General features: G+C 40.1%; 1 protein-coding gene across 1 annotated transcript in view; it reads left to right on the top strand.

Annotated features, from left to right (window-relative positions):
- Positions 1–25145, top strand: part of L3MBTL4 (l(3)mbt-like 4 (Drosophila)) — a 303733-nt gene that overhangs the window by 24034 nt on the left and 254554 nt on the right. The window contains exon 3 of the mRNA XM_006761933.2: positions 10416–10467. Coding sequence (XP_006761996.2) covers positions 10416–10467 — 52 coding nt within the window. The remainder of the gene's footprint in view (positions 1–10415; positions 10468–25145) is intronic.

Consider the following 25145-nt stretch of genomic DNA (forward strand, 5'->3'; position numbering starts at 1 on the left):
CTAAGCAAAATCAGAGAAAGGTAAGGATCAGATGATCTCACTCATTTGTGGATTATAATGAACAACATAAACTAATGAACAAAAATAGATCTAGAGACAGGGAAGCATCCATCAGATTCTCAAACTTCAGAGGGAAGGCAGGGGAGGGTGGGGCTAAGGGGGAGAGATCAACCAAAGGACTTGTAAGCATGCATACAAGCATAACCAATGGATACAGACATGGGGGGAGGGGTGGTGGTGAGGGTATGAGTGGGGGAATGGGGGGAAATTGGGAGGATAAGGACACATTTGTAATACCTTAATCAATAAAGGAAAAAAAATCTAAAAAAAAAGAAGCCTTTATTGTGTTTTTTAAAGGACGGAATGGTTGAGGCAGGGTAACAGGTTAAGATTGTTTGACTTGAGTATTTCCCTTGGTCTTTAGCTATAGGAGCTGTTGTGCTGTGGGTGATTTAGGAGGATAGTGTCCCAGACTGCAAGGGCCTGATAAAAAAGAGCAAGTCCCTTATGGACTCAGGATTCGCTGATTTGCATATCAAGAGGAAGAAACACAGGCAAGTTGTTTGCTATCTCTAGGAATTAGCGCTCTCTGGAAGGAACAATCCCTCCCCTGTCCACAAGCTCCCAAAATGTCTGAGCATCAGAAAATATAGAAATTAAATGAAAAACCAGATTAATACAAACACTATGCAGAGATTTCATTCAGAGATAGTAGCTATGCTATTGAGTGTTTGAACAAAATGAGAGAATTTCCTTCTCCCTGCCTGCATCTGAATTCTAGGAGGGCAATGGAAAGTAATCCTCCCCTCAATTTTTATCTGAAAGGTTAATTTCCTTTACCTTCAGTTAGTATCTCACATTGGATCACACCAAAAGAGAATTTGAAAAGTAGACTTGAAACAGCATGGAAAATTCAAAAGTAGTTTATTACTGGAATTATTACATAGGATTTCAGTGTTTTCTATAGTTCATGAAACCATAGATAGCACTGTCTGTTCTTATAGAAGAGGAAGAGCTGGGTGCTCCCAAGTCCTTCTTTGCCAGGGACTCTGTCTGACAGGGTGGGAACGGAGGGGCAGGATCTGACATTCCAAGGCGGTGACTTGAAACTGCCAAACACAAATCAGTGGGTGAAACATTGTGTTTTGCTTCCTTGATTGGATTCACACTCAGGGAAATGTAGACACTGATTAATTAGAAAGATTGCTGTTACTTATAGTAAAAGCACATGAAGCCTCCAGGGCCATCTTTCTGATTTTCTCATTTCAAATCCTCTCTTCCAATAGGATGGGTTTAAAATTGACAAATGGAAATACACCACAGCAGAGACTTACTTTATGTTCCTTAAATCATTCTCTCCTGTTTTTCGGAGCACTGTTTATCCCTGTAAAACTTTATTTTCAGTTTTCGGAACTAAAGTTTGAAGCCTGAGAAATCATACTAATGGTTTTATTTTTCTCAATTCATATTGATTTCCTTCAGTGTTCTGTCTAGGAGGATTAGGTAAACTGCCAGTTTTTTTCTTTTGTTTTTAAAAAGAATTAACTCTCTATTAATAGCAGTGTTAATTTATTACACTTATGAAGTAATTAGCTCAGACAGAAGCAAAGAATGTTAAAGGTAGTAGGAGCTTTGGAGAACATTTATTTTACAGACAAGATAAATCAGGTCCAGAGAACATAGGTCATTTGTTTATCAGATCCAGAGAATATATAGTGCATTATGGGTGGAGTGGGGATTTGGCCTTAGGTTACCCCACCCAAATTTAGCATTTTTCTGTTTTGTTATATGATATTAACTCCTTCCTTATTTGCAAAATTGTTCAAAAGTTAGGTTAGTATATCATAAGAGAAATGTAAATTTATTCTGAAGCATAAAATTATGATATTTGGTGTATATATCTATAACCTTCATACATCTAAAAATATATGGACATAAAGAACTTGGGTAATTTAACTCTGAAGTGAGTGGTAATTTATTTTTGTGAGGAATATTTTTTTTCTATCTAGGCAGAATTTCAATAGCAAATAAAGAAGTGTGAGCCAAACATCCTAATCTAGAACTGAGTGACAGCATATTATATGTTTATTTTCATATTTGAATGATATAGTGATTACAAAAATGCTTCAGTAGCTGTGGTACTCACATAATCAACTCTTGAATACTATTTTGTTACCATTTCAGTTTTTTCAGTAGAACCTTTATGAGAAGAGACTCACATTGTTTTGAATTATGTAAATTTCCCATGTATATCATGGGTAAAGAGGGATGAAATTGGGGTACAGAGCTATCATAGAAAATTAGATCTGATTCAGTTCATCATTTTGCATGCATAGTGCTGGGACTTTCCAGTGATATCTTTGAGCAGGTTCCTCATTGTTAATTGAGGGGAGAGTGAATGCAAATTTTTCCTGATCTTGGGTAGTCAAAGGAATGGTAAGAAATAGTTTTTTTTAAAATCTATTATAATAATAGGCCATTTTTGTGGGATTATGGCCAGGGAGGGAAGTCCAGGCTAGAGAGCCCCCATGGGTTGAATATTAGTATTAATGGCTCTTAAATCATGTAAAAGCCTCCACTTTTTAAATTTTGGGGGAATTACAAAAATAGGAGAATTCCAGGGGCTATTAGAAGGTTCTGTGTACCCCAACTCTAATTGTTCTTTCACCAGTAGATGGGCCTGATTTCTTTTTAAATTTTTGCCCACTTGTTCCTAGAGATTACGGTTTAGTGTTCCAGCATCAGGGAACCAAGGATTATAAATTATAACAATTTTTAATAAGCTTTTTAGTTGTTCTTCTGTAACAGAGGCACCATTTGCTTTTAATAACTGTTTCAGCACTGTGATATTCTGTTGCTGTCCTGTGGACAACTGTAGTCCCATTATGAAACCTTAGCTGAAAAAGATTCCCTCAAACTTTGAAATCCCAAGCGGGCTCCAATTACTTACTGCACAGTTACTTTTGTTTTTTTCCTCTTTGTTTTTGAGGGTTCTGCCGCATTTCTTTGCGTTCCTGGCTCCTCACATGGGGAGTCACTTTGCTGGGACTGACCAGCAGACCTGAATGTTGGATGAATAATTACTCTGACATGGTTTCTATGAAAGAAAGACTAAGGGACTATTTGGCTATAGCCACCAAGTAGCCTTGTTTGCCTGCCTTCTTAGGTTTTTATTATAACAACAACTTGAACTAAAATTAACTATTAAATAGTATCAACAGAATAAACATCCTTGAGAAAACACATGCTTCTACAAGGTCAGGTCTTAAAGACTAAACATAAAAATTCCAACAAAACACCTGCAGACTCGGACTTGTTTGAAAAAGTCAAGGTAAGGGTTGCTGCCTTCGACAAGGTCCCCCCAGAAACCCCTGAACTTTCGACGAATCCTTCTTACAGACTTTCCAACCAAGTCCTATGCTTCCCCACACATTAGAAGAGAGGTGGATAGGATTGGGTTATTGCTTTCTGATGTCCAACCCCTTGCCTGGTAAATGATGGCCATGGAGCTCATCCTGTGGCCCACAGACCTTCAGTAGTATCATCAGCTGGGGGCTTGTTGGAAACTAATAATCTTAGGCCCCCTCTCCAGACTTACTGAATAAAGATCTGCATTTTAACAAGATTCCCAGGTGGTTCGCATGCATGCTGAAGTATGTTTTATCAGGATGCTACCTTGCTAATTGCACAAAGATATCCACAGTAATTTTGAATGTGAAATCTGCCAGGCAGAACATACTATTCTGGACCTTGCATTCATGCCTTCATTCAGCAGATATTTATTAAGCTAGAGTAGGTGTTAGGCTGTGTTTTAGGGATAAAACATTAGGACACTGTCTGCCTTCAGTAAGCTCATCAAAGCAGGAGACTGCAGAAGACAGATGATGGTAGTGCAATGAAATGGGCTCAATAATAGACATGTGTGTAGGATGTTTCCAGGCTTCAGAAGGTTACCCAACTTAGCTTGGGAGTGGAGGGAAGAAGTGGGATTAAAGAAAGCTTTCTGAGCTGACTCCTAAAGGCTCAATAGGTATGTAATAGTTTTGTATTGCTGCATAACACATTACTACAAACTTAGCAGCTTCAACCACTCACATTTATTATTATTACCTCACATTTATGTAGGCTGGATGTCCAGGCATGGCTTAAATAAATTCTCTGCTCAGGGTCTCAAAGGGTCTAGTCCAGCCATGGGCAAACTACGGCCCGCGGGCTGGGTCCGGCCCGTTTGAATGAATAAAACTAAAAAAAAAAAAAAGACTGTACCCTTTTATGTAATGATGTTTACTTTGAATTTATATTAGTTCACACAAACACTCCATCCATGCTTTTGTTCCGGCCCTCCGGTCCAGTTTAAGAACCCATTGTGGCCCTCGAGTCAAAAAGTTTGCCCACCCCTGGTCTAGTCGAAGCATTGGCCTGGCTGACTTACTTTTGGAGCTCAGTGGCCTCTTCCAAGCTCACGTGGTTGTTGGCCAAATTATGTTCCTCGGATGTAGGACTGAGGTTTCTGCTTTCTTGTTGATTTCAAGCAGGGAACACTCATGGCTCTGAGAGGCCCTGCAGTTCCCTTCCACGTGGTCCTCTCACACATGGTAGCCAACTTTTTCAAGGCCAGCAGGAGACCCTCTTGTTCTAATCAGCTGAGGTGGAGTCATAAGATGCAATGCAATCGAGGGAGTGACTATGCCATTCCCTTTGCTGTATTCTGTGCTCTAGAGACAAGTGTTAGGTTTCACCCCCACTTAGGGGAGGAAGAAGTTCTGCAAGGGCATAATTCATTAGCGGTCATCTGAGAAGCCAGCCCACCACAGGGGATTGAGCTAGTGAGGGAGGAAGTGTGGGTGAAAGAAGCTGCAGAGTGACCTCAGGGAACTTTTAATGGAAATGAGAAGAAGCTTTGGGTATAAAATGATGAATTAATTTTGCAAATTATTGAGATTCATGAGCTTGTAGGGCATTCAGATGAAGCTGCACCACGGGACTTTGGTTGTGCAAATTTGCAACTTGTGGAGGGAGATAGTGATGCCCTGATTGTCATGTTTGTGAAGCTGAGAGTGGCCTGGATGCTGGAAAGGGGTGACTGAAACAGACAGTGGGTGAGATGGAACTTCAGAAGAGCGGCAGTGAGGGCTGTGCTCAGGGAGAGGTGAGCCCAGAACAGGACAGGGAGAACAGGAAGCTCACTGTTACCACCACCATGGGGTGAGAACGTGATAAGGAGCTGGCAACGGCAGAGTAAACCCAGTCTTCATTTTGTCCTCTATTAGCACTCAGCATATGCTAGCCTCCTGCCAAACGATGGCTAGTCAGTGCACACACACTGGAAATTGAATTGTATGTGCACCCTTAAAACCCAGCACAGTTCCTGGCCTATTAAAACATTTAACAAATGTTTTAAAATAGGTAATTAATGCAGTTAGAATTTTAAGATTTTTCTTGACTTTTCTCTCAGAATTCTTCTCTCATCAGTGATTTTGTTCATTTGAGATATGTTTCTTCAAATGTAAATAGGCGTTAAATACAAGTAGGCAGACTAAATAATTAGGACAGTGTGCATCCTTAGCGATTTGAATTTGGCAAAATAGCTGTAACAGCTACTGCCGAGAGCCTGCCATGGCCACGTCTGTGGATCTCTAAACCTAACATGATCCAGTGGGTACTTTATTATCGTCTCCAAGACAGAGCAGGAAACTGAGGCTCACAGAGGTAAAGGCACTGGTGCTGGAATGAATGAACTAAACAAGTGAAGGGACAAGCCAGAAGTAGGAGCAAATGCTAATGGAGTTTAATGTGTAATCCACACATCTAGACTGATGGGGAGGAGAAGGACGATTCAGTAAGTGGTCTTGAGACAACTGAATGGTCACCTGGGCAAAAATATTGTGGCTGTACATCACGCCCTAGTACAAATTTAGATTTATCAAAGATTTACATGTAAGAAATAAGCTATAAGTGTAATAGACATAAACGAAGGACGTTTATTATCTGGGGATTGAGAAAGACTTTCTATTACCCAAATCTCGAAGCCATAAAAGAGAAGTTCTATAGTTTCATTTCTTAAAAAACAACAACAAAAATCTCTGCATATTAAAAAATACCATAACGTAAGTGAAACGGAGAAATTACAAACTGGAAAAAATAAATAATGCATCTCATAATGTAGAGAAAATAATAATATTTCTGATTTATTAAGAGCAAAAGATGAATAATCATTACAACAGAAAAATGGACCAAGCATGTCAAGAGCTATTTCACAGAAAGGGAAATACAAATGGCTTTCAAATATACAAAGTGATCTTCAACTTCCTCCTAGTGAAACAAGTACAAATTAAAACTATAGTGAGATATCATTTTTCACTTGTCATCTTGGCAAAAATCCAAACATTTGATAACACCTCCTCTCGGCCAGGCAGTGGGAAAACAGGCCCTGATCTGAGGCTTGTGGGACTGTGACGGAGCAGCTTGTGTGGAGGTAGACTTGGTGGCACTTACCAGCAGGACAATGCAAGTCTCCACTTCTGAGAGACCACTCCCTAGACATCCTTGCGCATATGCACGCTGACATCTGTACTAGTTTCTCATTGCAGCTTTTTATGACTGGAAAAATGATAGGAAACTACCTGAGCATCTGTAAATATGGAGCCAGATAAATAAATCATGAAATATCCAATCAGGATAATGCTGTATAGCTATGAAAAAAAGAATGCTCTTTATAACAGGATAATGATCTTTAAGGCATTCTAAGTGAAAAGAGATCTAGGAAACAGTATTATGATGTGATACCTTCTGTGCAAAAGAACAAGAAAATAAGAATATATATTAATGTTTATTTGTATTTTCATAAAGAAAATTTCTCAAGTTTATGTTTGAATCTAATAACAGTGATTACTGGGTGGAGGTATTATGAGTTGGCCTGATGGGGGAGGACAGGTAGGCAAGTTTTCACTGTACTATTTGTTTCTATATACATTTTTAGCATTAACCATATGAACTCAAAAACTAAAATAAATTTTATGTATAGAAAGATAGTAAGCTAAGGCACCTCAAGAATAGATCACACTCAGTTATATGTGGCTATTATGGGCAAATGGCAGCCTGATGCAGTCAGTTTCAAACTTGTTGGTTTGCTTTACCTATCAGTAAAGAAACTTTAATCACATATCCTGATATATGTGGCTTATTGCTTATTTGAAAATTATATAATATACTACTAAACAAATTGCATTTTGTACCTTAAAGCCATAGACTAAAAAAGAAACTAAAAAAGCATAATATAAAAATGAAATTAATAGTACTTATTTCAACATTTATTTTTATTTTTAAAAAATACATTTTTATTGATTTCAGAGAGGAAGGGAGAGGGAGAGAGAGAGAGAGAAACACCACTGATGAGAGAGAATCATTGATTGGCTGCCTCCTGCATACTCCCTACTGGGGATCGAGCCCTCAACCCGGACATATGCTCTTGACCTGAACTGAACCCTGTTGTCCTTCAGTCTGCAGGCCAGTGCTCTATCCATTGAGCCAAACCAGCTAGGGCTTATTTCAACATTTAAAAATGAGTTTACTCTAACCAAAATATTAATATTCATGATTCTTTTTCAAAAACCTGATTCAAAGCTTTGTGTTACTATTATCAGAGGTTACTATTTTTAGGTTTGGTTTTAATGGGTGTCATAGCTAAGATGACTGGCCATCCTGGTTTGTCTAGAATTGAGGGGTCCCTAGGTATGGGACTTCAGAATTGTGACCAGGATAGGTCTAAGCAAACTGGAAAGGTCAGTCCACCCTAGTTATAGTTTAAAAAGACATGTCCCAGCCTTAGCTGGTTTTTCTCAGTGGATAGAGCAGTCGGCCTGCGGACTGAAGGGTCTCAGGTTTGATTCCAGTCAAGGGCACATGCCCGGTAGGAGTGTGCAGGAGGCAGCCAATCAATGATTATCTCTCATCATTGATGTTTCTATCTCTCTCTCTCCCTCTCCCTTCCTCTCTGAAATCAATAAAAATATGTATTTTTTTAAAAGACATGTCCCAAAGATAGAGGAATAAACTGAAGAGATGATTATTGGCCAAAATTATTAAATCATGACACTCATTTTTCAGTGTCAGCCATCAATAATACAAAGGTTTATTTTTTTAGATTTCAGCTGCTGAATTTTTACCTTCTCTGTTAACAATTAGTTTTTCCTGGGAACTAAAGAAAAGTATTACATATTCATGCTTCCAAAAGTGAGTTCAAAGCCCACCAAAACCCTTCATTTGGAAGATTTTTAAATTGGGAAACTGTTCCCTAATTGGAAGTGTACAATTATTATGAATTTTTATAAGGGGCATACATTGTTTATGACCACAAAATCCTATATAATAAGAGCCTAATATGCTGAGTGTCCGACTGATAGGTCGACCATTCGACCAGTCTCTCTGATGCACACTGACCACCAGGGGGCAGACCCTCTGACCAGAAGGTTACCTTGCTGCTGGGGTCTGGCCAATCAGGTTGGGTGAGACAGACTGGACATGCCCTGGAGCCCTCCCGTGATTCCTCCCCAGCCCTGATTGTGTACCGGTGGGGTCCTTCAGCCTGGCCTGTGCCCCCTTGCAATCCGGGACCCCTCATGGGATGTTGGTTTCAGCCCAATCCCCGCAGGCCAAGCTGAGGGACTCCACAGGTGCATGCATTGTGCACTGGGCCTCTAGTTATATAAATAAAACACCTGTCAGATACCCAGTAACACATGCTCTTTGCTGCTGCATCTTTCAGACTGGAAGTGATTCCCTCAGTCTTTGCTAAATGGTCAGCTTTCCTTTAGATTGCTGAGTATGCCTGGCGAGTGCTTCTCCATGGAGAGAAGGCCTGATGTCTTCTGATTGATTGCTTCTATTGTCCTTCATGTTTGGTCTGTATTTTCTTCCCAGAAATCTTTGAAGTTATTTGTCCATTTGTGAAGGTCAGGTTAGGGAATGTTTTCTTAACTGAGCCTAGGCTAAAAATCAAAGGAAGGAAGGAAGGACTTGGCTCTGGTGTGGGACATCCCTCTCCTGTCAGCTGCCTCTTGTGTGACTATCAGATCCAGAGATCTCATTAGGGAGTTGCTCTGGTAAATGTGAACTGTCAGGTAAGAGAGTTTTCCACCCCAAAATTTGCCTGGTTATTTTCAAGAAACAAGAAGATTCAGGCAAAACCTTTGACCTTCCCTTTAACTGTCCTCAAAATTTAGATAGAGGGTGTGCTCCAGGAAGGGAGCTATTTTCATAGGTAACTATCCTATCTAATAAAGAGGGAATATGCTAATTGACCCTCATGCTGTTGCAAATAAGGAGGGAATATGCTAATTGACAATAAGGAGGGAATATGCAATAAGGAGGGGATATGCTAATTGACTGCCCTGCCCTCAAAGATGGCAGCGCCCACAGCCAATAAGGAGGAAATATGCTAATTGACTGCCATGCCCTCAAAGATAGCGGTGCCCACAATCACAAGATGGTGGCACTCAGTCACCCTCAGCCCCGCTGGGGCACGTGCCTCCTGAGTCCCCCAGTCCTCTCAGCCCCCCAGCTGCCCAGGGCTGGCCCAAGGCACAGGCAAGCCTTGGATGGTGGCTGCCTAGCCACCCAGGGCTCTCCAAGGCTCAGGTAACCAGAGCCGGCTGAGGCTTGTGCTGCCAGCAGTGGCAGCAGCAGAGGTGTGATGCGGGCGTTGCCTTCCCCTGATTGCTGGGTCGCTTCCCGCCCCTTAGGGCTCCTGGACTGTGAGAGGGGGTAGGCCAGGCTGAGGGACACCCCTCCAGTGCATGAATTTTCATGCACCCGGCCTCTAGTAGTTTAATATAAACTGGTGCGATAGGGAGGAGTCTAGCAAGGTCCCTTTGAACAAAGTCCTCTCTATGTTTATTATTAAAGATGGTCTACCAAATTTCTATTTACCAAACATTTTCTTTTCCACCTCCCTGTGAATTGCCATCCTGTCCTTTGAAATGCCAAACCACAATCCCTGTACCCCTTTCTCCTTAGCTCAAGATGGCATATAAGCCTTCCCTGCCTATCTGTCCTTGGGTCTCCTACTTTTATGAAACCCCCATTGTACATACGTAATAAATTTGCTCATTTTCTCCTATTAATCTGTCTCATATTAATTTGACTATTAGTTCAGCCAGAAGAACTTAAAGGGCAGGAGGAAAAATTAATTTTCCTCCCTGCAACAGTAATAAAGGATTCCTCCTGTGTCTGAATGGATTGTGGTATGCCTTTCCTAGGATTGGTACACCCACCTGGAGGGCACTGACTCTTGATATATTGTCCCCTTCGTTACAGTGCTTTTCATGGCTTGGCTTCCTGCAAACGGAAAAGTTAGTTTTCAGTGTTTCAAACAGTTATCCAAAAATATGGTCTAAACCACATTTCCTGTGTTCTAGGAGCCAGCTGAAGAAGGAAAGCCCAGGGATGGGGCAGCTCCTCTGAGTCATGGTAATTATCACCACCATTTCCAGCTTTAGTTCATAAGAAACAGCTTTTAAATGAAACTTTTATTAGGTGGCCTTAGTTGTCTTAGTTTTATTAATTTTAGTCTATAATAGTAGTATTATTTAACAGTGCGCTGCATATTCTGTTGACTTTGTCAGTGTAATCAAAGATTTTCAAATATAAGGTGGGGCAAAAGTAGGTTTACAGTTTTGAGAACGCAAAACAGTTTATTCTTGTATTCTTTTCCATATGAATAACTAACTATAAACCTACTTTTGCCCCACCCTTATATTCATCAAGAAAAAGTTTGAAGTTCTTACCTCATTTAGTTGCTTTTTAAAAAAGCTTTAAGTAAAACAACTTTGATTTCTAAACTTTTCCTGTGAACAAGAAAATAGGAAATCCCACTTAGTTAATTTATAATTCTTCCCTTAGCTTTTCCCAGGTTGGTTTACTCTTGTAATGATAGCGCTTGTACTCTTCTATTAAAGTCATGTTTTAGAGATTATACATTTGCTCTAAAATGAATAGCACTTATTATGGTTACTAATACAGCTTTGGAATATTCAACTAATTCTCTGATGCTTTAAATTTAAATGAAAAATGCAGATGCTGGTTGCCTGGAGTAGATATTCCATATATTTTCTGATTATTGCTACACAAGAGAATAACTGTTTTTAAACTTTCTGTAAAATGAATGTTCAACATTTGTGCTGTTCTCCATGGGAAGAAAGAATATAAATTTAATAATTTTTCTTTAATGATCTTTTAAAGTACCTTAAGTGATTGTTGAGTAAGGTTTAAATTTCTAATAAAAGAAAAATCTAAAAATACCTTGAAAAAATTACTAAAAAAGGATTTAGGTTTTTATTTTATTTTATTTTATTTTTATTACTAGAGGCCCAGTGCACAAAGTTTGTGCACGGGCACAGTCCCTAGGCCTGCCTGTGATCAGGGCCATCTTCCCCAGCTGCCTGCAACCAGCCCCACCCCCCACCGCTACCCACCCCTGGTTCCCTGTTTGCCATCGGGCAATCGGAGCCTAACAGCTGGGGAAAGGGACCAAGAGGTCAGCCATTCCCACCCGCTCGCTGGCCCTGCCCCTGCTGCCAGTTGCCCTCTGTGTGTGGGGCAACCGGTGGGGCGGGGGCCTTGGCCTGGTACCACCTGCATCCCCCACAACCCCCGGTTCCCCGTTCACCATCAGACAATCAGAGCCTGCCTGCTGGGGAAAGGGACCAAGAGGTCCCACCGCTACCCACCCCTGGTTCCCTGTTTGCCATCGGGCAATCGGAGCCTAACAGCTGGGGAAAGGGACCAAGAGGTGATCAGTGCACCTCACAGTAACTGGTCGAGTGGTTGTTCTGGTCATTCCACCAATAGGGTCATTTTGCATATTACCCTTTATTATATAGGATTATTTTTAAATACGTTTTCATTGATTTTTAGAGAGAGAGGAAGGGAGAGTGATAGAGAGACAGAAACATTGATGAGAGAGAAACATCCATTGGCTGCCTCCTGCCTGGCCCCTACTGGGAGTTGAACCCACAATCCAATCTGTTGATATGGCAACCTCTTGGTTCCTGGGTTGACACTCAACAACTGAGCAACACCAGGTAGGCAGAATTTAGGTATTTAAAGATCATTTTATGTTGCTTAGTCTTGGGACAAAATATTGAAAATTTGTGGCCTTTCACCTAAATGATTTTTAAAATAAAAATTGTTTTTAACTATAAGAAAAATATGCTACTTTAAATTATTTTCTTCTCTTACTGTCACCCCAGTCCTATCTTGTTCTTTGCTTAAAACAAACAAACAAACAAACAAAATAGAATATGGTAATTGATAATTATATAACTTGATGTTCAGCTCCATTGAAATATACTTCAGTTATGCAACACTGGAATTCCAGAAATAAATTTGGACTGTACCTGGCCCTAACAGCAGTTTTTGTTTTGTTTTGTTTGTTTTTAAAAACAACACATTTATTTTCTCCTAAGAGAAAGGTTGTGATTTATTACGTTGTTGTTTCTTCCTTGCAGCTATATTTTCCCACTAATGTAAATTGTTTTAGATTCTCTTATCCCATGGTGAAGCATTGACTCCACAAAAAGAAAAGCAGAGTTAGACCAACCATTTAAAAATGTTTAGTCTCCAAAAGATTCTTTTTAGTAATTTATTATAGTTTCATTATAGCCAACTACATTTTAAAAAATACAGTTTTTCAGTTTTAATGGAAAGTAACTTTTTGCAATTGTCCTTCCATTGCCAGACTTGTTTTATAGTTAGTGATTCATTTTCAAATGTTTCATCCTGTGGTTTATTCTTCTCCAAATCTGATATTGTTGTTATTTTCCCAGGTGTAGAACATAGATAGCTCAATGATTAGAAGAAGGATGAGATTTGGCTTGTGTATACAGATGCTACAAGCTGCTAGTTGAAATGCAAATTTAATTATTGGGGGCGAGGGGTTTGAGGTAATTTATATTTTTACCACTTGTAGTGGGATAAAGGGAACTATTCTAGAAATTGCCTGTTGTCCTAGTATTTAAGTGGGGATTTTCTTCCTATAGTTCCTGGGAATTGTTTGATCTTTTCTGTAGGCTACTTGCAAAACAAAAGAGATCTAATAATTTATCTTCTATCCTATATAATAAAAGCCTAATATGCAAATTGTCCCTTTGGGTGGTCATTTGACTGGGAGACTGGGAGTTCGACCACTCACTATGACATGGGGCTGTGACCTCTCTCCAGCCTCCTGGGGGCCACCGAGTTGCTCTCACTCCCCCTGCTACTCTCCCCCGGACACCAGCGCTCACACTCTGGGGAAGTCCCCACATTCAGGTCCCGGGTGCCCACGAGGAGCCCCTGCACCCGCATGGTGTCTTCCAGGTGAGCCGCTTGGACCACAGGGGCTGGTCAGGCTCCCAAAGGGTTCACGCAGGAGCTGGTCTGCGAGGCCAGCCAGGAGAGTGCACCCTACCCACTGAGCTTCCATGCTGTTCACACAGGAGCCGATCTGCAAGGCCAGCCAGGAGAGTGCACCATAACCACCCAGCTTCCCTGCGGTGCCGCTGGGCAACCCAGAGGCCCATACTGTGCCCTGGCCCGGCCCGTGGGGTCCGGCTGTGCTCACTGCATCTCTGCATGGGGACTTGGGCACTGTGACTGAGGCAGAGGGGGGTGCACAGGGGTTTGGGGGTCTAGGTGCTGCACAGGGCCCAGAGGTCAGCTGGGACCTGCCTTTCCATGCCAGACACTTGTGCTTCAATTGCCGGCCAGGCCTAGGGACCGCACATGTGCACGATTTCATGCACCGGGCCTCTAGTATTGAAAATAATAAAACAAAAATTATGTACACATACATATTTATATGTGAACAGAAATTATACTGAAAAACACTCAATTCTTGGTAGTGATTTTACAACAAGCAAGGTCTTTCTTTTGAAGTCATATTATTTGGAAGTTCTATTAAAACTAATTTATTGAATGATCAATCTGTGTCATTAACATTGACCCATGTGTTATCATTCATAAAGCCTTGAGAGGCCATTTAATTTATTTAGGGTGAACTTTACTAGTTAGAGGTGAATCCAGGATTTGAACTCCCAAATTTAGCAAATTCTAAAGCCTACGCACTTTCTATTTATTTATGAACTTTCTACTTTAACATTTTCCCTTCTTTGTAGTTATTAAAATAAAGATAGAAAAAAAACTGGAATCCTGCTTGGAAATGGTATGGGTGAAGTAACTGCTAATAATTAAAATATTAATGGTGTCTAATATAGCCTCTGTTTCCTTGGGGACTGAACTAGATTTTTATTGATACAGTCATGCCATGAGATTGATTCTTTTTGGTTCTTTTGGAAACTCTCTGAGCTAACCTGGTAATTCAAAAAATTTAACAACTATCATAGATATCCCTAAAAAGAGACTTGTATCAGTAACTATTGTTTGTTAATAAATATGTATGTTTAAAGTTTATAGAATTAGTATTGCCAATCACTAGGTAATTCCAAATGTCTGCATTTGAAGTCTCCCAAATAAAAACAACTGTTTTCTTCAATTGGGCAAGTGATCTGGCTTTTCCCCTTCTAAATTTTAAGAAGACAGAAAGGTAAATGATTTAGCCAGGAAAATTGAGTTTATTTGGGTATAATAGAAGAAATGACATTTGGGACAAGCAAACTATAGTTAACCATAGGCAAGTCTGGAGAACACAGAAGGAGTGTGCTTTGATAGAGGAGGGGAGGATGATGGGATGGGTGATACTGAACAAAAGTTTATTGGAGAAGAGTGAGAGTTTGGGCTTCTGGCAGCTTCTCATTGGCTGAGTTGTTGTGGGGCAAGGAGGAAAATCTTCCTTCTTCCTCTATGGTATGTAAAGTAAGCTTCTTCCTGCTGGAGTATGTAAAGTTAGGATGAGTGGTGTGCGCATGAGAGCTCTTTATTCATGGCTCATGACTTTATTTTGAATGATGTTTTCCTTTATTTTTACAATATCTTCATAAAAATTTTAGGATTAAATGAGAAAATGTTTATGATTTATTTGGCTCTTGATAAATACTCAACAAATGGTATTTTTCTTGAACAGTTAAATATGGAATTTATGTATTAGTTTTTAATAATTTTTAGAATCTTTTTGGTATCAGCTGTCATATTTTATTTGAGATTCCTAAAACTGTTGTAAAATTATTTACTCTAGAGAATTATCATTGGTTAAATCATTTTTTAAAAAGTGTTTTATCCTACTTAAGGAAGATCTTATTTTTCTTTAAGGAAAAGATAGCTATGAAGTTACACCTCTAAAAAGCCATTTGTTGTTTTTATCGTACGTAACTGCAAGTGAGTGGCACAATATATTTTTGACAGCCTTTCCTGAAAAGCCTCTTTGGGATGTAGCTTACTCTAGAAAATAATTTTTTGTGTGAAACACTTTAAGTGAAAATAGGAGATTATTGCCAATATTTTTTGACTGTTCTGATGTAAATCAAGAGTATGAGAAAATGATAGTGGCAAAGGTTTGGTCTTTAGTAAGTTGAGCATATTTAAAAGATATATTGATTTATAAAAATGTTTGGAAGGTTGAGAAATATATCAGTTATTTGGGGATAAAAATCTTGTATTTGATTTAAAGTCATTGTCATCTTAGAAATGCTCAGACCCAATGGTCCTAGGATATGAAGACCTCCCTAGTTGGGCACTTGGCCCAGCCATCATATGCCCCAGCCAAGATTTGGGTGGCCATCTAGACATCTTATTTTTTTCACTTCCCATGAGTAGTCTGTCCTCAGTGCTATTGCTTCTGCTTCTGGAATATTTCTCTAGTCTTTCTACTCTTTTCATCTTTCCTGCCACCATCTGAGTTCAAGCTGTCATCCCTGTCCCCCCTTGCCTGGCTGCTCCAGCAGACGTCCCATGACCTACTCTTGAGATGACCTAATCCAGACTCCACAATACAGCCACATTGTCCTTTTCAAAGCACAAGCTGCATCCTGTCAACAACCCTATATTTTCTCTGCTTAAAATCTTTCAAATGCTCCCTATTCCCAGTAGGATAGGATATGAGCAAATCCTTACTCAGGTGTCTAAAACCTGCAGAATCTAGCCCTTTCTTGTCTTCTCAGCATCATCTTCACCTATGTGCTCATTCATCTCTTGTGCTCTGATAATTACTGGCCTTATTTAAGGTCCTGCTACAGGACACCTGTAACTGCTATGCTTCCTGTCTGGAGTGTTCCTCCTTTTTTGTTAGGAAAAGTTTCCCTGATCTCCCAGGCTAGGCTGAGCTATCTGTTCTATGCTCTCAAGGTGCTATACCAGTATTCTGTGAAATCACTTAATATCTATACTAACAAAAGGGTAATATGCTAATTAGACTAGACATCCTCTGGACATCCTTCCTGACAAAGTTGGGGGGTGTGGCCAGCCTGCAAGCCATCCCAGGCCCCTCGCCCAGGCTTGCCCCATCCCCGTGGGGACCCCTCCCTGATTGGGGGTGGGGCCGGCCTGCAAACACCGTGGCCCCTGCTTTGGTGGTCCTTCTCCCCAGCAGGGACCTCAATCCAGGGCTTCCTTCAGGTCAGGTCAGCTGGCCCCCACCTGTGCACTAGGCCTCTATCCTCCTCTATAATAAAAGGGTAATATGCAAATTGACTCTAATGGCAGAATGACGAGAATGACCGCTGGACCAGTCACTATGAGATGCACTGACCACCTCTTGGTCCCTTTCCCTGGCCAGGAGGCTCTACTTGCCTGATGGTGAACAGAGAACTGGGGGTGGGCGATGGTAGGGGGAGGGGGCAGCTGCAGGCAGCTGGGGAAGATGGCCTTGATCACTGGCCAGGCCTAGGGACTGTACCCACACATGAATTTTGTGTGCCAGACCTCTAGTAGTTTATAATCATATTCTGGATTATTTGATTCTTCTCCACTAGATTTTAAAGCTATTTTTGTCCACTGTGTGCATAGAGTCTAGCACATAGTAGGTCCTTCATAAGTATTTGTTGAGTAAGTGAAGAGAGAAACCAGTTGATAAGGGTGGATGTTGGTATAGGTCAGTGGAGAAGCACCTTGTTTGCTGTGCTAAGTTGGGTGGACATTGTATTACAATTACTAAAGATACTGGGCTTTAGGAAGGAAAGGATAGCCTTTCTTGTGGAGAGAGAACTCCAGAGGTATCTCTTGAGTAGGATGGGGTTGCGGGTGTAGACAGAAGATGAGCCAAGAGGTCAGTGTACTACCAAAAACTAATGAGATAGGCTGCCCATGTACTACAGAGCAGGGGGTGGCTGAGAGGAGGAGACAGATTCCAAAACTATAGGAGGTAGGAGCCACAAGATCTGCTAAGTGGCCCATGACAAGAGCTGGAGGAGGGATCACTGGATCTAATATAGATACCATTCCCTGAGTTAAGGAACATATGGACCACATTTGAGGGACAGTGCTAGGTTTTCATGTGGAGATTGAGGGCCTATGGCACATTTGAAGGGTCTGGGTCAGAAGCTGGTGAGAAGAGTCTGAGGAGCAGGCTTGGATTTGGTGATCCTCAAGCGTGTGGGTCATAGATGAACCTGAGAGTGCTGAGAGCCCTCTCTAGGGGAGCAGTTAGCAGAGGCTGAGGATAACTCTCAGGTGAGAGAGGAAGAGAAGCCCGTGCAGAACAAAGATGGAGTTCTCAGAACCATGGAAAGAGCAGTGGTGGGCAGTACCTTGGGAGGGGCATCGTGTGCTGCTCTCCACATGCCCAGGGACCTGGTACAGCACTCTCTGCGATTGGTACCTCGAATGAATCTGTCTGTGTGACAGATTTTAGAATAGAAAGATTTCCCCTCTAAATAAGCATGAAGTTATATAAAGGCAGGTTTTAGGAGTTTATGACATTGCTATTTTAATTTTGCTATATGTCAAAAAGTATTCTACCAAATAAACTTTTAAGTATCGGTAGTTGTCTTCACAGGGCTTAGGATTCTAGGAGAAATTATTTTTTCTCATATAGTTGTCATAATTAATGTCTTATAATAGCAAATCTGAATTCAGTAGTTCAAGATTTAATTTGACAAGGAAGCTGTGTTTTATTTATGGTTTTTAAAACATAGAAAGGTTGCTTGGGAATTGAAACCAGTTATTTAAATTAGTGTACATTTATGGCTTATCAAGGTAATGTCTCCATGAAATAAGATATTTATGTCAAAACTAAACCTTGGGGAAATCACTTTCTTCATCTTTAAAATGATTAGCTGATTTTTTAGATGTCTTCCAGCCCTGAAGCTTTATGACTATATTTAAAACTATTTTGGAGAGTTAACATCATAAACTTTCTTTCTGTATTAAAAAAAATGCTAAGCTAGTGAAGAGTTTTAGATGCTGTCTACATGTGCTATTAGAAATTAATTCCTGGAACACTGGCTTAAAGACACAGGAAAATATTAGCTAGGGATGAATTCTCTTAATTGCTCTTTTATAATTTCTGTATTATCTACAGTGAACCCCAGTTTAAATCAGAGGGAATACAGTACCTACAATGTGGTAACTATTGTCCTAAATGAATTTATTTATTTGCGGATTCCTTCTTATTTTTAAGGCAAATTAAATACGATTATTTGGTCCATTTTCAGAATTATTACGCATTTAGTAAATTTGAACAGTTTACTAAATATCATTACTTATTATTTACTAGTGCCCCAGTGCATAGATTCATGCACATTGAAAGGAAATTAATTAGTAGGTAGCTGATGGGGCGGGACTAGGCGAGATAGGCCTGACACACCCTGGAGCCAACCTTTCGTGGTCCCTCCCAGGCTGGCCGCGGCTCAAAGGGTATCTCGGAATGAGCGGGGTCCCTCCAGCAGGTGGGTTCCCTTGACCTGGCCTGTGGGGATTGGGCTAAAACTGGCTCTCCAAGGGGGTCCCAGATTGTGAGAGGGCGGTTCTCGGGTGACTCACCCTGGAATTGGGCTCCCTTCTCTCTGGTTCCAGGGTGCATCACTTGAGAACTGCTGCCGCCGAGTCACCGCAGCTCGGCAGTTCCTGCATTGAGCATCTGCCCCTCTGGTGGTCAGTGTGCATCATACCTACTGGCTGGTCGGATGGTCAGACGGTCGCTTAGCCCTTTATATAGATGATAGATAGATAGATAGATAGATAGATAGATAGATAGATAGATAGATAGATAGATGATGTACAGTTCTGTATTAGTTTCCTATAGTCATGACTTAACCACTCCAATAGCAGAAATGTGTTATCTTACAACTTAGTAGGTTAGAAGTCTGACTTGAGTTGCACTGGGCTAAAGGTAACAAGTGGGCAGGGCTGCATTCCTTCTTGAGGCTTTAAGGGAGGACCTGTTTCCTTGCCTTTTCCTACTTCTAGAAGACACTTTCACTCCTTGGCTCATGGCCCCTTCCTCCATCTTCAAAGCCGGCAACCTAGCATCTCTCTGACCCTTCTGTCGGAGTCACATCTTCTGATCACAGCTATGAAAGCTTCTCTACTTTTAAGGACCCCTGAGATTATATTGGGCCCTCCTGGATAATCCAAGGTAACATCCCCATCTCAAGGAGTTAAATATATCACGTCTGCAAAATCTCTTTTGACATATGATGTAACATAATCATAGTTTCTAGGGAGCAGAATATGGACATCTTTAGGAAGCCATTATTCTGCTAACCACAAGTTATAACTTGCAGATTCACTTTGGGCTTTCTTCCAGGAAATGGAAATTATTTTGTACCTATTACTTAGGGAACAATGCCATTATTCACCTCGCTTAGCACATAGTTTAGGGTTTATTAGTTATTACATCTACAGTTATTGCACTTTCTTGTGTTTATACAGCATTATAATTCAAGTCAGGACTAGGGTTGTCATTGTAAAAGAATTCTAAAGAGCTCAATAGAGGAGTCCAGTGGTGACTATTGGAATCTCCACTGGTGCCTTTGAGTGTACTTTCTAGGAATTTCATTTTATGAAACTATTTTAGATGTTTATATATTATAGCTATCCTTTAAACAGTGTTAATTTACCTTTCAACTAATGAAACTACTCTTCGTTGCCGCAGATGGTCTACTAGTGAATGGAAACAGTCTTCTTTTATGGATTTAAAATTTACATTCACTAAGAATGGTTGCTGTTTTAAAAGGCTTGAAAGTTAAGAGATTCAGATATGATTTTGGAAAATAATTTATTTTAAAAAATTTTAGTGTAAAGAATAAAACAACAATTTGAATAATATTTTAAGTATGAACATTAATTACAGCCTAGCAGGGAATATCTTGAATAGAGGAAAGTCTAAATCCTGATAGAACTATTTAAATTAATGAAAGTAACAATAACAACTGGAGCTAAATTATATATTTTTTATTTATATTTCACATACTTTTATATTTTTGGTGGGCTAGTGAGCTTTTATTATTTTTTATTATTATTAGTTAAGGTATTACAAATGTGTTTGGAGCTAAATTATATTTAACAGATTTTATTAGATGTCTCCAGGATACATAGATGAAAAAGGTCAAGGTAAATACGTAATCACTTCCAAAGAGAATATTGCCATCTTATATAGATGTATGTTAATTTGATTATTTGCAGGGTGGTATTCATAGGAGAGTATTTTAATATCAACCCATAATTACATGGGTCTTCTTTAAGGAATCTCAGTGACAAAAATTATCTTCATAGACCTGTCTGCCCCGCATCAAGGGGAAATCAGATAACTGTAAAATCTGAATATAAATGTGCTCTTTCCTGTGACCTTCACCATCACCTGATTATTTTAATATTCATATTTTTTTAGAGTCCTTAGTTCTTTACTCTCTTCTAGTGACAGTACTAGGCCCACTCAGGAATCCTGATCCTCACTCAGCCCTGTTGTTAAAGTGAACCCTTTATCTATTTGGCAATTTCTTCTTGGCTTCATTCTTCTGTTCTACAGTCACCCATCTGAACTGCCCTCTCAATTGAGGTGTTGACTATTTCTTCCTCTTTTCCACCATCTCCTTCTCCATCTACTCTTCCTTCACTTCTTCTTCCTTCTCTCCTATCCCTTCTCCTCCTCCTCCTTCGTTTGCTCTTTCCTTGTATTCTGATAGATCATTCTGTCCTGGTTTGTATATCTCAATGCTTACTCTTTTATCAGTTATTTATTCTCTACCTTCCATTTAAGTGTGGAGATTCCCCTGTGTTTCAACTTGCTTCTCTTTTTTTTTACACTTTTTCTCTTGGTGACTTCTGTTATTGTCTTTTTTTGTTGTTGCTAGTCCTCACCTGAGGATATCTTTCCATTGATTTTTAGAGAGAGCGGAAGGGAGCAGGAGAGACAGAGAGAGAAACATGGATGTGAGAGAGACACATCAATTGGTTGCCTCCTGCATGTGCCCCGACTGGGACAGTAAGTGCCTTTGACCGGAATCGAACCTCTGACCCTTTAGTCTGCAGGCCAATGTTCTATCCACTGAGCCAAACCATCTAGCACAGGTTATTGTCTTGATGCTACCCCAGTTCTTTCTGCCTAGCTGCGGATTCATATCTCAGCTCCACACTGGAAGTGTACTCCACCTGGTTTTCCTTCATTATATCAATTCGCTACCTTCCCATTTTTCTCGTTCTCTTTGTTCTTGCTCTCTTCTAATGTTGTCACCATTTACTCATCTCCTAACCAGGAATCTTCCAAGTGCATGTTTCATATGCATCTTAACCTTAATTACTAATTGAGAAAGGAAAATTAACTAGTGATGTAGGAGTTTTTTAAAAAAAATATCAGTGAGAGGGAGCTAAGGAAGGAAATTGGAAGACATCTGTAATACTCTCAACAATAAAAGAAATTAAATTAAGATAAAAATAAATATTATTAGTGTAAGGAGTTTGTTATTGGCATTTTAAGTGAATAAATAAATAAATTTTGGGGAACTAAGTAGAAGTGAGAGAGAGTAATACATGTAACACATTTGAAACTCTGGAGGAACTAGATAATTTCCTAGCAAACTAATGATTATCAAGATACACTGATAAAAATGTTTAACATTTGAATAGGTCGTACAGTAGAAGAAACTGGAACATTTGAGCATAGTGCCAGACATAGATGTATGCTGAGTAAACTGTTGATTCACCAAATCCTGAAATCCTCTTCTTGATCACACCCACTTGATCACATCAGTTGTTTTCACTTCAAATCTGTGGAAGCTTTTAAATGTATAGGATTCTGTATTTTAGATTTTCCATTGCTTCTTATTCCCTGTCAGTTGTTTTCAGATGTCATATGCCTCCCAGGCCAGTTGGGGCCCCTTAAACATTTTATCTTCTGTTCTCCTGGCTTAGAGTCTCTCATCCACTTGGCCATCTCCTCATCAGTTCCCAGCTGTCCACAAACTTCACCATCTGCTTCCATTCGCAGACTGCCAAGAGCTGATGGAGAAAGTCCCTCAATGCCAGTCGCCCCTCTGCAGAATCTCCAGTTAATTCCGTGGGGCTCTCAGGACTGCTTTGTATTTCTTTTTCAGTCCTCGTTGAATTTCCATAATTCTCCCTTTCCTAGGGCTCCCAACATAACCACTATAACCTTGACTCTTTGCAGATGCCCTCCTGCATCATGAAGGAGATGAAGGCCACTCAGTGTAATGTTTTCTGTCTTCTTCCCTAGCACCCAAAAAGTCTCCTGTTTTTAATCTTGTTCATCTCTTGCCTTTCATCTCAGAGTCCTTCTTCTACCTATGTTCTTAAAATACTTTCTCTGTTCTGCTTCTCTCCCCCATTCTCTAAGAGCCTCATTCTTCCCTTAGCTGTTGAACCAAAATGCCCTCTTCTTCCTATATTCCTTTAAAAAGGTAAAAAAGAAAATTATTTTCCTTTGACTCTGTTTTCCCTCCTCAAGCTTTCAGGTTACCTGTCTCTTCCTCTTCAGTTATAAACATTCTGATATAAATAATGTCTCAAAGTGAAGTCCACACATGCTGTTTTTCTCGATTCTTCTTTTTTATAATTTGGCCTCCTGCAGTCTGACTTCTAATCTTATCTGTCCACTGAACCCTCTCTCTGAGGCCACAGTGACAGGAAGTTTTCTCTGTTCAGAAGTAATCCTTCTTCATTTGTTCCCAGACACATTGTTTGGGTTTATTAACTGGTGCATATTAGAACTCTTGCCTGCTTGTTTATTCACCTAGACATTGAATCCTGCCTTATGTTAGGTTGGGGGTGACTTTGTCTGCACTGTGTGCCTATCCTCTAAGGTAAATGCCAGATGAGGACAAGAGTGAAATTCTCTGATTATATCCCAACTCTCAGCATCCCAACTCTCAGTACTAGGGAGATGAGCAACGATGATTTTTAAGTTCAGTTGTACTGAAATGAGAAGCAGCCTGAATGTGCAAATGAAAAATGTTTTCAGAAAAGTCCTTGTTACAGTGATGTGGCAGAGTTATTAGAATGTGAGAGCATGGAAAGTGAGTTCTATTTAGGGAGCTGCTGCTGCAGGGGGTGATTACCCAGCAGTGATAAGTTGCTAAGATTAGGAGAATTGTATCACATCTAGTTGGGACAACAATAGAAGGCATTATTTATATCAGAATGTTGTAAAATTCGTTTGTTGCTACCCACAGTTGATTTTCTCACATATTCTAAGATGTTACCTGAAGGAGCCATATGCAGTGTAACTTTTGAAATGAAGTTGAAATATTGGTGTGAAGGGTTGTTTTCGCAGCTAATGGAATTGGAAAGGTATTACTCTGAGGCATGAGTCTTAAGATTAGATGGCTCTCTCCTTAAGAATGATAATTTATTCATTCTTCACCCTCTGCCATTTTTAATTTTAGTTCAGGAAATTACTAATAAATATTGTGCAGTTTCCTAGAACTGGATGTTCTTTTTGCCAAAGTGAGGCATTTGTCACAGCAATTTTTAAATCTGTGTTCTCTGAGGGGGACAAATGGGAGGCTGAGTGGACAGAGTGGGAAGTGGCCAGAGTAGTTCCACACTGGGGCTGCTAATATCAGGGCTCCTCAAGGGTATCTTTGTAAGTAAAAATGAGGTCATGCACAGAGAAATTTAAGGTTTTAAAAAAAATCATAGAATTGGATGACAATTAGATCTCTTTACATATTTAACAGCATGCTATGCTTTTATGTTTTATATTTTTTATAAGAAGGATTGAAAACAAAAATGCTTGTGCACACATATGGAAGAGCATTTATATCACAAATTGAAATACAAAGTAAAGTTTCTTAATTTAAGTAAACTCAATTATTCAGAACGCCAGATCTGAAATGATAAAGTGGGATGCAGCTTGGTTTACATAATCTAAAAATTCCTTCAGGATTAAGGGATATCTGGTCTGGGATGTGTCATACTGAAAGTGTGAACTCCGTTTACAAGGGGATGATGCTACCCAGTCCCATTAGGTATTGTGAGTGCGCTGTAAAAGGAATATTTTCAAGAGCTAAATCTCTGTGTATCTCAGTGTTCTGCTGTCTATAAATGCATGGTCTGGCTCAAGGAAGTGCAGCTGTGCATTCATAAAGTAATGCCATATGCATACACCTTTAAGAAAATCAGTCAATGCACAGCCTTCAACCCGTCCAAGCATGGGACCTGCCTTTTCTTGATTGGTGTTTTTGCTTAGCTCCTTTGCTTTGCCACACTCATAGTTTTGTTTTCCTCAGCAACGGACCCTTCTCCATTATTGCCGAGTCTCTCCTTTCACACTGCACAGCTCGGTCCGTTATTACTTCTGTAGTTGATTCCACTGTGAAGGCCTGGTGGCAGCCCTGGCGGGGTCTACTGCAGTTCTCCTCATCTGCTCCCTCTGATTTTATTTCACTTTATTTATTTTAGAGAGAGGAAGGGAAAGGGAGAGAGCGATAGAAGCATCAATGAGAGAGAAACATCCATCGGCTGCCTCCTGCACACCGTTTACTGGGGATCGAGCCCACAACCCCAGGCATGAGCGCTGACTGGGAATCAAACTGTGACCTTTCAGACACAAACTTTGCAGGTCAATCACTGTTGCTGTCATGGTACTGTTTTTTGTTTTTTTTCTAAAGGAGAAAACCAGCCAATCATTGTGTGTACAGAGTAAAAATTGTAATTAATAGAGCCTGTTTAAAAACAACAACTGTTGCCTTTTTTCTTGTATAAAAGAGAATTTATGACAAAAACTTTAGCAGTGAGGAATGTGATATGTGTTTGTATTT

The sequence above is a fragment of the Myotis davidii genome, unplaced genomic scaffold, assembly GCF_000327345.1.
Source record: "Myotis davidii unplaced genomic scaffold, ASM32734v1 scaffold96, whole genome shotgun sequence".
Lineage (NCBI taxonomy): Eukaryota > Metazoa > Chordata > Mammalia > Chiroptera > Vespertilionidae > Myotis > Myotis davidii.